The sequence below is a fragment of the Podarcis tiliguerta genome (genome assembly GCF_965153285.1).
Source record: "Podarcis tiliguerta genome assembly, chromosome: 13".
Taxonomy (NCBI): Eukaryota; Metazoa; Chordata; class Lepidosauria; order Squamata; family Lacertidae; genus Podarcis; species Podarcis tiliguerta.
In genome coordinates, this window is record NC_139546.1 from 39,204,155 (window position 1) to 39,217,609 (window position 13,455).

At 47.3% G+C, this 13,455-nt stretch overlaps 2 protein-coding genes across 6 annotated transcripts in view; one reads left to right on the forward strand and one right to left on the reverse strand.

The window, feature by feature from the left end:
* Positions 1-13,455, forward strand: part of LOC310662829 (pyrin domain-containing protein 1-like) — a 742,864-nt gene that overhangs the window by 357,633 nt on the left and 371,776 nt on the right. The window lies entirely within an intron of this gene.
* Positions 1-13,455, reverse strand: part of SETD1A (SET domain containing 1A, histone lysine methyltransferase) — a 32,132-nt gene that overhangs the window by 13,738 nt on the left and 4,939 nt on the right. For 2 of the 4 annotated variants that reach the window (XM_083409834.1, XM_083409835.1), the window contains exons 4-14: positions 9,123-9,218; positions 7,911-8,181; positions 7,709-7,815; positions 7,090-7,313; positions 5,866-6,937; positions 4,199-5,101; positions 3,096-3,272; positions 2,824-2,911; positions 2,564-2,698; positions 1,630-1,704; positions 445-720 (exon numbers count right to left, since the gene is read on the reverse strand). In XM_083409834.1, coding sequence (XP_083265960.1) covers positions 445-720; positions 1,630-1,704; positions 2,564-2,698; positions 2,824-2,911; positions 3,096-3,272; positions 4,199-5,101; positions 5,866-6,937; positions 7,090-7,313; positions 7,709-7,815; positions 7,911-8,181; positions 9,123-9,218 — 3,424 coding nt within the window. The remainder of the gene's footprint in view (positions 1-444; positions 721-1,629; positions 1,705-2,563; positions 2,699-2,823; positions 2,912-3,095; positions 3,273-4,198; positions 5,102-5,865; positions 6,938-7,089; positions 7,314-7,708; positions 7,816-7,910; positions 8,182-9,122; positions 9,219-13,455) is intronic. The other 2 variants (XM_083409837.1, XM_083409836.1) reach the window with 2 other exon arrangements.

Consider the following 13,455-nt stretch of genomic DNA (forward strand, 5'->3'; position numbering starts at 1 on the left):
ATTGTAAAGGGGAAAATGACATGATTTGGCAATTGATTAAGGAGGACCAAGGCTTGCTTCTGATCAACAGAGTGGATTGTGACGCTGTCAATAGATAATGAGAGAATAGATTGGGGGGGAAATGAGGTGAGCCAGTCTTTGACATACTGAGCTTGAAATGATAATGAAACATCCAAGCAGACATCTCTCACAGGAGATGCATGACTGGATGGAGGCAGAAGTTCTGGGGTGGAGCGGTAGAGCTGGGTGGCATCAAGATACAGGAGGAACTGAAAGCCATGGAAGTGGGACAATGTTGGGACAACGTATATGTGGCTCATCAGTCGTTTGGTAAGACAATGAGTGCAAAAATGCCAATCCACATCTTGGCCTCCCAACGCTGCTCTCAACACTTTCCCCATCTCCCAGGCAGAGCTGGGGAGGACTCTGGGTAGAGCATCTCACCTTGGAGCAGGCCTGCTTCTGTTTTCTTCTTGTCAAGCTCAGCGTCTGCAGTTTGACGCATTCTCTCTTCCAGGTCTCTCAGTGGCTCGGTGGGGCAGCTGTCCATGGTAGATTCGTCCATTTCCTCCATGCTCTCAGCTTCCTCCTCATCAGATGAAGAGGAGGACAAGGAAGAGGAAGACGAAGAGCTGCTCTCTGAATCAGAAGTGCTGTCGCTGTCCTCATCGGACTCGTCATAGAGAGAATACTTGGAGGAGCCGTCGCTCTCACCTTCATCTGCACAAGGGATAAAAGGGGACAGGTAAGACCAGCAACATGGCTGTGAGCATTTCACACTCCCACGCATAGCACAGGCAGAGAGCAGAGTGTGGTCTTTGTCCAAAGTATAGTTTCTGAAATTATTTCAGCTGCCACTTAATTTTTTTTAAAAAACACACAATTTCTAGTCCTCACAGGTGGTCCCATTGAAGTTACTAGATATGAGCAACAGGTCCATTTAGTTCAACAGGTCTACTCTGAGTAGGACTTAGTTTAATACCACCCCATGGCTGCAAAGATACACTTGAAAGCACATGGTCATGGTGGAGCCTACTGAAATGTCAAAGGCTGGAGAGACAGTTGAACAACATTTCTTGCAGAGGGTGGGGTTTTCAATGATCCACAAAATTCCTTGCCCCTCCCTATGACTAGCAAAAGCAGAATTATGTAAAACATTTTTTAAATTCAATGGTGCAAATAAAAATATGGCCAGATTTGCATATTTTCCACAGGTTGCAACATTTAGCTTTGCAGAAGGAGGGATTTAAGTACCGAGTATATCAAAAACCCAGAAGCTCTGCCAAGTGCTGATGACCAGCTGGCTTTTCAGCAGAGAAGTGTCCTGAGTGTTTCAAGAACAGAGTAAAGGGAGATGCCACTTGCATTGATAGGGAAACCACATGCAGAAGGGGTATGATTCATACCAAAAGTACCAAGTAATTTCCTTGTCCCCGAAGGGGGCAATGACAATAAAGATATTATTATTATTATTATTATTATTATTATTATTATTATTATTATAAAAGAAGCACACGGATTAGAAAAGACCCTGCTATCTTTCATCTCCACCTAAGTCAACAGCCTGTTATTAAGGACAATGTTAGTGACGGCAATTCATCATTTCTGGTAACTGGCAACTGTCAATACCTTCAGATTCCTCCTTCTTCGTGCCACGCTCCCTAGAACCTTCACCTTCCTCCCTCCGCTCCTCCTCCTCCTCCTGTGAAGACAGCAGCATAAAATGTTTCTCAGGGGGGGAAATCTTTTAGCAAGCCCATTAGCAGCAGGAAAGGGTACGCATGGCAAAATGTCAGCTCAAACTCCTGAGTCAGAGTGGCTTGAAGAGGGCATGACTTCAAAAAGGAACTCAAGTCCTGCGGAATGACTTGAGGCTACAAGCGCAACTGGAAAGTGATTTCACTTTCAGGGCTGCCTCGGCTGCTTGAAGAAAAGGGAGCAGAGATCGAATGGGGGAGAAGACACAGAAGAAAAGGGAGGGCCTGGAAACCCAGCAGCAAATGGCAGTCAAGCGGTCCAACTGTGCCAAGGGCATAACAGCATAGCTAAGTGAGTAGTAAAATGCTCATCAGGCTCTGTGCTCATTGACAGCCACGGAGGAGAGATGGCACACCGAAGGGCTTCGCAGGGGATGGCCATTTAAGACTGGAGGAAAGGAGTGCAGTCCTGGTCCGGATCCAACAGGCACAGTGGGGGAAAGGGGAGCTCTAGGATCCAAGCTATTTAAGAATTCTACCGCAAAGACCTATTCAACTGCTTTATGCTGCGTCCTGGCCGATCGCTGGGGGAAACTGAAACTGGCTAGAGGAGCCTTTCTCAACCTTGGCTCCCCAGACATTGCGGGACTACAACTCCCATCATCCCTAGATAGTAGGATCATTGACCAGGGATGATGGGAGTTGTAATCCGACAACACCTGGAGACCCACGGTTGAGAAGGCTGTACCAGAGGTTTCTCATAGTGGTAGGAACAGCCAAAATGCAAACTGCTTTGAGGTTCCATTTACAATCAAGTAGTGTATAAATTAAACCTAAACAAATAAATAAGGGGCGCCTTCTTCTCACCTTCTCAGAGGATGAATCCTCAGATGCTTCCTCTCCCTCGCTATCCAGGCAGAAAAGTTTCCGCCTTTTCCCCGGCCCTTTGATCCGTTCATCATCCCTCTTGGAGCTTTTGGGTACCTGTGAGGAATCCTTATCTGCAAGGTGGAACAGGGGAGAGGGAGGGTAAGATTGAGTTAATTTAAGGATAGAAAACACTCCCTTAATTATGAAAAAAAAGTTCAACCATCACCCATAACTATCCAGGGCTGAAGGAACTGACCTTCCTCATCCTCTTCAGCAAGAGTAGATGGGTGTGGCTGCTTCACTTCGCTGTCCTCCGAGATTTCGGATGGCTCTTTCCTTTTCACCTGGAACAAGAGGATCCCTGAGATGAGAAGGGCTTAGAGAGCCATCACTCAAGCAAGTGCTCAAACCAGATTTTTGTCTCTTATGACCCCCATCCCACTTATAGCCTCCTGAACAAAACAAGGTTTTCAGATCCTGAAGCTGGATGGCTGCCACAGCCAACCCATGAGGATCCATGGCCCTCACCTTGAAGGATGGGAGTCCCAGAACTCCTCGAAAGCCAGTCCCAAAGCCAAACCCTTCCAGGCCACCAGTGCCGCCACTCTTGGCCCAGTCAACCAGGGACAGCAGGGCAGGGTCTTTCAGCTTTGTCTTGTCTTTCTCCTCTTCCTTGACTGGCTGCTTGACAGTACTCTGGAAAGGCTGCAGATAATGAGAGCTGGGCATTAGCAGCAGTGAGGAGAGGCTGAGGAAGAGGGTTCGGGATCTGGGATGAGGAGAAGGCAGAGCAGCAAACCCTTGGTAAGTCACATGCTCAAAAAGAGCAGAACACAGAGACTTTTGATAAGAATGATTTTAGCAGCATCTGTCAAAGTTGATTAAACAGCACCCTTTCTATCTATGTATGCAGACAGATTCATTTCCTAAATGCAGATATATCATTAGGTTTATCTGCTCCACATTCCCTGTGTCTCTTCATACCCATTTGTCCTGTTCCTACATCCTCATCCAAATCTCTTTACTAATCCACCCTGCTGCCTCCAACACACTTCATGCCTCTGCTAAGCTTCTACTTCCCTACATGCCATCCTGCAAGCATCGCTGCCATCCTGAGGTTGCAGAAGGGAGGCTTGTACAGTGGTACCTCGGGTTACATACGCTTCAGGTTACAGACTCCACTAACCCAGAAATATTACCTCAGGTTAAGAACTTTGCTTCAGGATGAGAACAGAAATCATGCTCCAGCGGTGCGGCAGCAGCAGGAGGCCCCATTAGCTAAAGTGGTGCTTCAGGTTAAGAACAGTTTCAGGTTAAGAATGGACCTCCGGAACGAATTAAGTTCTTAACCCGGGGGACCACTGTACTTGCTTTGGAAGATGATAATCAGGCATTCGTACAACCTAACCAGTCCAACAAAGTTGATGTTGAAGAATCATTGCTTCGACACTGGTGATCTTTGCTTAAACTTAAGCCTTTCATACCACTCACGGCAAAGCAGGCCCCACAGCTCTCCCAAATCCCCACAACCCCCCTCAACACCCTATGCCTAAGAGTTAGGAACCGTGTCTCAAACCTACATCCCTTCCAAGACGGGGGCTCTTGGCAGCCCCCCCCCCCCGCACAATCACCTTGGCCTTCTCCTCCTTGCGCTCCCACCACTTGTCAAAGGTGTTGAAAGCCACGTTCTCCACCATCTTGCGGTTGAGGTCACGCTGCATGATGCTCTTCATCTCCTGCATGAGTGTCTCCAGGACGCTGTCCACTACGGAGGCATGGGGGTCCTTGGGAAGAGGTGGGGGTGGAGCCACTTCCTCCTGGTATCCCCACGGGGAGGCCCGGAAATCAAGGAGGCGCTGTGGGGGTGGCAGAGGGGGCTGCTCCGAGGAATGCTGCGGCTGCTGCTGCTGCTCCGAGGCCCCCACTGCTGACGGCTGCTGCATGAACAGCTGGTCTCTCTGGAAGTGGCGGTTCGCCTGCTCCAGCAGGTAGCCGTGGCCGTAGAGGGGGCGGCCGCAGAAAGAGGCCGCCTCCCGGTGGTAGGGGAAAGGGTCCTCAAACTGGCCTTTGCTCTGACGCAGCTGCTGCAGGCGGCTCAGCATCTGCGTCTGCATCTGGAAGGACATGGGCATCCCGCCCCACTGGTTGCCCAGCCGGTTCATCAGCTCCATGGAGTTGACGAAGTCGTAGATGTGGGGGGCGCCCCGGCCTCCGCCCACCACCCCCGCGCGCCCTCTGAAGTCCGAGAGGCGGTGAGCGTGCCGTGGGCCAACCTGGCCGTAGCTGGAGAGCGAGTGGGTCTTGCCCGCCAGGTGCGGGAGGGAGACGGACATGAGGGGCTGTATCGGGTAGGCGGGGGGCGGCTCTGGTCGGTGGTGGGGGGTGAAGGAGGACACGCCCAGTTGCAGGTGGCCCAGGGCTGACGGCATCACAGGAAAATGGGGTTCAGACACCCCTGCCACAGGGGTTGGGGGTTCGACCTCTGCTTCATCCTCAGAGATTTCCATGTCTTCACCTGAAGATTGTTGAGATGCCTTATTTGGGAGGAGAAGGGGAGGGAGGGAGATAGCACAGTGAGCCAATTGTCTGGCTTCTGCAGCAGGCACCACCCATTTCCCTGAAAGCAACTGCTGCAAACCACCTCCCAAAACACCACCCCCCATTCCTGCAGGCCTGTCTTTCTACCTGCCTAATCCCAACAATATCATTAAATTATTCACACTACATAATAATAATAATAATAATAATCTTGAAACAAATTCAAATTTCATGATGCCGGCAAAGTCAAATATAAAAACCCTAGCCTCAAGTTATCTCTCATTCTCCCAATTCATAAGGCACCAAAGATACCTAGGTAAGTTCCTAGCCCTCGTGACTGTGCATAAAATCTTAGAAAGCTGGATGTAGCATTTGTTAAGAAGGCTGATACTCAGGAGATGAGATGATACCTGCAAGGATTTCTGCAATCCGCACTTGCCTACAGTTCATCATCAATGCCCTGTTAACTGTCCCAACAAACATTTCTAATGGTTCAAAACCCAAGATCTGCAAGCGCAGCAAACATGACTGCAGAATTTATGCAACACACATCCAAACATGCGGAGTGCCGTGTGGAGTACTGTGTTTGTGTTCAAGGTTCCAGCCTGCCACCTATACCTTCTTTCAGAATGTTCCACTGCATCCCACCCCTCTCAAGTCACTCAATATTCTATGGTCAAGGAGCTGGCTCAGTCCTTCACTGAGCTCCAACCCCCCCCCCCCCAAAGAAGTTGCCACATTCAAAATCCTCAGAACTTACTCTATCTTGTCCATTGGCTTTGGGAGATTCTGCTCCTGCTCCCATGTCCAGCGCCGGCACCACATCTTCAAAACTGACAGGGAGGGGAGGCGGTGGAGTGCAGGGCCCGTGCGGCTCCACTCCTTTGGGCCCTCCCTTCTCCTCGTCTTCCTCTTCCGTGTCCAAATTGAGGAAAGAGAACTTGGACCTTTGCTCCTTGAGCAGCATCTCGATGCGGGAGTCCAAGCTGCTGTGCTGAGTGAAAGGGACGCTCTCGTTGGTGGTTTCAGGCGCAGGGGAGCCAGACCGAGCCGGCGAGGTCTGCACAGCAGGGGAATGGGACCGGTCATCGGCCCCTGCAATGGTTGCTACTGCTGGGCTGGTGTTCTCTTTAGTTTCCTGAGCAAGAAATTCGGTAGGAGGCAAGGAGTTGGCAGCAAAAGTCTCGGCTGTGGGGAGCAGCCGGTAGTCCTGGTCCACGGCAAGGGGTTCCACGGGAAGGGAGAAAGGCTCCGGAGTGGCTGTGTACGGTGGGTAGAGAACGCTGGGTGCTGGAAAGGGCTCTGCACTCTGCTGAGGGAAGCTGTGGCTGTTCTGGAATTGAGCACTATCTGGGGCTGGGGTGGCCGCAGACGACGAAGAGGAGGAGGGGGTGGTGACCGTGGGGGTGGTGACGGTGGAGGAAGGAGTCGCCTCATCCCTCTGGGAGCGCTCCCTGTGCCGGGAATGGAAACCAGAGTCCTCTCTTTGGTGGGGGCGATGAGAGGAGGAGGCGGAGGAAGAGGAGGGGGTGGAAGAAGACGGGCGCCCCTCTGAGGTGGATGAGAGGCGTTGGTACCGGCTGCTGCTGCTGATTGTGGCAGCACTGCCGCCGCCACCGCTGCCGCCGTCAAACTGCTGATTGTAGGGAGGGTAGTGATGGTCATTGCTACGGAAGTGGGAGGAGGAGGAAGAAGAGGACGAGGAGGAGGAGGAAGAGGACGAAGAAGAATAATGCCGACGTGAGTACGAGTCTGGAAAGCTGTTCTCATGTCGGCGGGATTTGTACGATGTTGACTCTGGCTGGTAGCTTGAGTAGCCTGGAGTCCCTTGCCTTGAGGAGGAAAATTAAGAAGAGACAGTACCGTGAGTGACCAGTCTTTGCTCTCTCCCACTTAGCCAGCCCTAACAGGCTGGCTCAAGGATGCAATGCCACTGAGATCACTCCCCCAGGGCTTAGGGCAGATATACATATAAATCACCCACCTGCTGGAGTAAGCAGAATCTTGAGAATATGGCGTCCCTCCCCGGGGAGTGAATGGTGTCCCCTGGGACGACTGTGGCGTGTACTGGCCATACGATGAAGGCGTATCCTGCCTACCACTGGAATAAGGAGTGTCCTGAGAGGAAGGTGTGCCATTGCCAGGCGTTGAAGGCATTGTGTTACTAGCGTACGAGGAGTCTGTTGAGTGGCGCCTTCGGGACTCTGACTACAAAAGGGAAGGATTGAGAGCAGATTATTCACCATGCAGTCCCACCTAGACTGAAATATGGGAACCAGTCATGTAGCTAATTCCAAGCTGACTTGGATGCAGCCCCATCCGAGGGAAAATACCAATCATTTAGCAAAGGAGCAGGACTTGAGCATTGTTTTCCTACAGGTATAGACAACCAGCAGGTGGCAGAAACCTTGCGGACAGGCAGTGCAGAGAGGGAAGACAGAGGAGTAGTGATGGGAGGGGAAGAGAATCAAAGGATGGCTATTTTTTTATATCAGGAATGAGGATCATATCCTGGACACAGAAGAAAATCCTTCGATGAGGCTTCCTGTGGAAAAGTGGCCCTAAACCTGGACAATTCAAATGCGAGACTTTAGCAAACTCACCGAGTCCGCTGGGAACTTCTCATTGAGTGTTTTGCCTCCAGTGGGGACAGTCTGGGGTGTATAGGAGCCATTCACAATCAGTTCGTAATACTTCATTCGCTGCTGACCTGTGGAGAGAAAAGCCATTTATTGGAAAGGGGAACTACTCTGAATCAGAGGTGGCAAGACTGAACCGAGAGTATGGCCGGAGGAGGACAAGCACCTTTGATGTCGAGCTGAGCATGAATGATGTTGCCCATGACAGAAGTGTTGTGCAGGTTCTTGACTGTTTCCTTGGCTCCCCTTGTGCTGGTGAAGAGCACCTTGGCCAGGCCCAGGTGCTTGCGGTTCTTCGGATTGTAGAGGATCTCAATCTCCTCAATGTCTCCATATTTTTTGCACATGTCCGCCAGGAAGGGCTCCTTGATGTTGTCATTGAGCCGGGCAAAGGTCACCTCCTTCAGAGGGATCTGACCCACATAGAACTCATCCAGCTGCAGAAGAAACAAAAGGGGAGATGGGGCGAGGGGGCTAAATCAATTGCCAAAGAGCATACCCCCACCCCAATAATTAAGAAATATCATCCAATGCTCTGGATAGTCAGCAAAAGCTTTAAAATGGGCTGCCAACAGAGGTTCAGAGATTGCAGAACTGCTGGGTGGACCCTTCATCAGTGCATTCAAGATTCCTGAACCTCCTATTTTATGCTTGTCAAATTCCACCCAAGACAAGATAACCTCAAACACACACCATTTCCCTGCCCACCACTACCACCATAGCAATTTCCCAAGACAAAATCGCCATATCTGCATGAATCCAGACAATTTGTTATAGTCAATGAATTTTAGATATTCTTAATCTGCCCAGTTTATTACGAAGGCAAATTCTGGAGCTTTTTCCCCTTTGAAGAATTTTCAACTGTTTTTTGAACCCAGCTTTTCCCTGTGGAGGTACAGATTCATCATCCACTGACATTTCACAACAACATATTCAAAGAACTCAGCAATGAGTACAAGAATGAAAAGACATGCAGTTTTCTTTGCCATTCCTCTTTTCCTGCACTCCCAAACCTCCCTTCCATCACATTTCTCCTCTTAAGATTGAATTCAATAACTTTTCTCTCCAAGACACAATTGCTGTCTTTTAGCCCCAAGGTCAAGGCAGATCAGGACATATATTTGTACTTCACACACTCAATCACCAGATTTCCCACAAGCTATCTTTTCCTCAAGATGGCCAGAAATGTAAGCAAATCCCAGGTTAACTATTTAGGGTAGAATTCAGTCAATTAATTTACAGCCTGACATAAAGCTATACACCTGGCCACTCTTGAACATTTACCAGGCTTCCAGGTAAGGAAGATGTGGCAGCACTGCTGTGCTGAGGATTTGGAAGACTTGGAGAAGGATACATGATCAGGTGGGGTGTAGCTTACCTTAAACTTTGGGACAGGGAGGGAAATGTCTCTGTTCTTGGACCATATCCTGCGTCTGGGATCCCGCACATCACCCACAGGAGCGTGGCCCGAATCCTTGAGAAGAGATTTTGTTAGGCATTAACAATGCAAAAAGCCTTTACAGGAAACAGAACACCTTGGAATAAAAAAGTGCTTCTTGGTTCTGCCCAGTGTTAGAAACTGAGATATGAAAGCTAGGAGCTAAATGGCACCTTAAACCTAGGTTATGGGCGCAACAAGAGAATGTCTAGGCATGCTTTTTTATAACAAGAATACAAAGCTTAAAATGAATGAACTGCAGCTAAAATCTTTTTTTCAGTTTTCACATGGTGTAGTCCTTCCCCTGCCCACCCCTTAATACTATTAAGAGGGTCTCTTCTCCAGTCTTTAGAGAGTAGCTGGAAGTGCGGAGGCAGAAAAAGGTCCTCCTTTCCTTCCACTCTGCAGTTTTAATCTGAAATCTTAGGCGCAGTACTAAGCTCAGAAACTGCTCGCGCTAATGAAATTCCATGTCACAAAATGCACCAAGAACAATGGGAGTTTCGAACACTGGTTCTGCCCCAATACTTGACAAAAATGAAACACAATTGGAGACTAGGATGAGGGATGGGGAACTTGTGGCCCTTCAGGTGCTGCTGGAATGGAACTCCACCCAGTGTCACTGACTAGGCTGGCTCAGGTGGTCAGCAGCTGGTGTCTGACAACATCTGGAGGGCCACATGTTCTCCAGCCTTGGCCTATGTTGAAGGTTTCTGGGTTCTCAGGGGAAAGGCAGCAAGACAACTGGGACAGGATGCAGATCACACACTATGATTCTCTGCAGCACTGCTTGAACACTGGAGAATCATACCGTTCTCCAAGCATTCAAGCAGCAATTAATCTGGATTAACCAGAAAAAAGTAAGAGCCCCAGATATGATACGAAACAAAAATGAATACTTTAGCTGTAATGTTCATTAAAAGGCTGAATCTAGGTGAAAAGAAGACGTTAATACAAAACAAGCAAAGCATGGGAAGATTTAGGGGAAAGTATTTTAAAAGGCAATAATGTACATTAGGACTTTGTGTATGTTTCCAGTTATTAAGGACTGCTCCATAGCGTTTCATGGTGATTTGCCATTTGCAATGGAAAAAAAAGATGAGAATTCTTCTCATTTAGGATCTACATGCGGACTTTTGGCTCTGGTGTGATCAGCCAAATTTCCTTCTAAGCTGCTCCCAGAATATAAGCAATAAACATGTCTATATCTGGGCTCAAGTGAGTGAGATACACTAGTGGCTGCTCTTGAGGAATGCTATAAAAAACACTGCGTAGAGCAGATTCAGAATTTTGAGGTGAACCGAAGTCCCACCTCTGTATGAATTCATTTTATAGACTTGAACAAGTTCCTCTCATCTATCAATGAGAATAGTGATCTTCCCTCACTTTATCCTCCTGATAAAGACAAACACGGGGGGGGGGGGGCGGAATTCTGCAAATTAACAGTACTGTATGCACAATTAGTAGTAGAAATAGAGGTAAGTCCAGGTGTGCCTATGGCCATCATACTCAGCTTCACTTCCACCCCAACCCAAAGTGACTTATTTGGAAGTAAATTTCACCAAGTTACATTAAGCATATTTCCAATAAGCCTTATTAGAGCAGAAGGGGGAGGGGATTCTGGGCAATTATGGGTCTGAGTGCTACAAACTGTTATTCTTTTATGGAATTTTAAGGCTGACTCCCAGTGTCATTGATGCTTATTTGAACAAACATGACCCAAATCATCAATTCATCATAGATTCAAACACAGCACCTTTTCTCTCCCCTGTCCACCTGCCCCCAGGCTCTCTATAGCTTTGAACTGTGTCTTTGTCACAGCCGCTTCTTCTGTTGCTTAGGGGAATTTTCAAACAAAGCAACAGCTACAAGGGAAGCAGACTCTCAGGCTAGAAGAAAAGTGAAACTAAGCACATCAAATGTTGCCATGCTATGCAGGAAGAAAGGGGACTGTAAACAGAGGAAGACACAGCTCCTCCTTTGGCTGCAATGATCAGAATATTTCAAGAAGGAGCTACGCTCTCAGCGTGTAGAATCTTTTGGATTTTGTGCTCATTACATTGGTGAGACATGATGCCAGAGCTGCGACTGACATCAGGAGCCTAAGAAAGGTTAAGGAGGAGAGGGGCCTGCATGAATCAGGCGTCTGTGTTTTCACATTTGTCTCCTATATTAACGGAAGAACTAGAATAACAATATTTTATTAGAGCTTGAGGTACATGTAAACAACAATAGGCACACATCCTACAGCCCAGTTGTCAAAGCCTGAGTTCCACAGAGCTAGATGGGAATCACTGCAAGTGTATTTATGACCGCAGGCTTACTATTTTAGCACCAAACATTTAAAGCTGGAAGCCTCAGGCCAGGTGTTGCTCGGGAATTTCGTAAAATTAAAAAAATCAGTGTAGTTGTGAAATCAGTGGCCAAAGTTACAGAATCCTAGAGTTGAAAGGGTCCTGAGGGTCATCTAGTGCAATCCCTGCAATGAAGGAATATCTTAACTAGATCATACATGATAAATGACCATCCGACCTCTGCAGAAGGCAACCTCTGCTTAAAAACCTCCCAGGAAGGAGATCGTTCACCACCTCTTGTGGGAGTCTGTTCCACTGTTGAACAGCTCTTCCTGTTAGAAAGTTCCAGCTGATGTTTATTCAGAATCTGCTGTCTTGAATCCATTGGTTCGGGTCCTAGCCTCCGGAGTAGGAGAAAACAAGCTTGCTCCATCCTCCATGTGACAGTCCTTTAAACCAGAGCTTTCCCAACTTCTCACATTGGTGACACACGTTTTAGACATGCATCATTTCGCGACATGGTAATTCAGTTTACTAGCAAACCAGAGGTTAAACTAACCCCTTTCCAGTCCAGGCAGGAGCGCAGGGTACATTTGCATGACACATTAACACACAGTTTGGAAAGCTCTGCTTTAGATATTTTAAGATGGCTATCATATCCCTTCTCAGTCTCTTTTCCTGGCTAAACACTCCCTTAACTGTTCCTCCAGACCCTTAATCATCTTGGTTGCCCTCTTCTGCACATGTTCCAGTTTGTGAATATCCTTCTTAAACTGTGGTGCCCAGAACTGGACCCAGGACTCCAGGTATGGTCTGACCAAGGCAGAATATGGCAGCTCTGAAAGGTTCAGTTTGCCATCTTGATTCAAAATGGCATCCAATGGCATTCAAACATAGATAAAAACCTATTCCTTGATGTCAGAAACCACTGCGCAAAATTTGGTTGCAATAGCTTAAGAGGCACCCCAATGCATAGCAAACAAACAGCTTTCCAAAACAGACAGCAGATTAGCAAAGGGGGCTAAAAAGAGATTTTGGTCCTTATATTCCAAATTCCAAGTACTATAGTGGTTTTGGGAGGAAATCATATTTGTTTCAGTCTCAATCTCTGTCTGTAAAGTGGGCATAACACAGTACAGTCTACACATGCTATGTGGGAATAAGTTCCATTGATTTCAATAGATCTTGCTTTTACAGTGCACAGGAAAATAATGAAAGTTAAGCACTAGAAATTATTCTATAACCAACAAGTAATGGACCAAACAACCAAAGGTAGCCTCAGAGGTGGGTTAACGATTAAGAAATATTTTTTTCAAGTATGGGAGGCAACCCAAGAGACAAAGACTATGCTCTTCAAACTGTTCCAATGCTACAAGGCCCATCCTCATTTCTAAGAGGAAATTAAAATGGAACCAAATGTTGTTGGAGAGTTTAATGTCAACTCTAAAATAAGAACTACTAAGGACTTTAGAAACCAATTTTAAAATGAAACATTTTATTAATATTAAAAACAGCAGAAGTCAAATAAAATGTTAGCCAACAGACATAAGCCCAATTGTGTCTTGCTTGAACTGGGGCAGGCGTCTGTTGTCTGTACTGAAATTCATAATTTGCAATAACACACTATAGGATACAAAGAATTTGACCTGGAGACCACCAAAAGCTTTCTCTTCTTTAACACTATGCCAGCAATGTCTGACAGAGATCTAAATCAAATGCCTTTTTCATTTTCTATTGCTCCTGCTAATAAGGAAACTCATTCATAAAATAGCCATAAACCAACCTAAACATTTTTATTTGCACTGTTATAATCATTTTAAAGCCAGTGAATCTATAGGTGCAACCCAGGGAAAGTTAAGCCACTTAAGTTCCTATTTGTTTCAATGGGTCTTAATTGCTCAAGTCCCAATTATTCCAGTGGCACTGAAAAAGTGGTGACTGACTTGCTGTGAGATGAAACAAGAGCCAAAGGAGTTCAT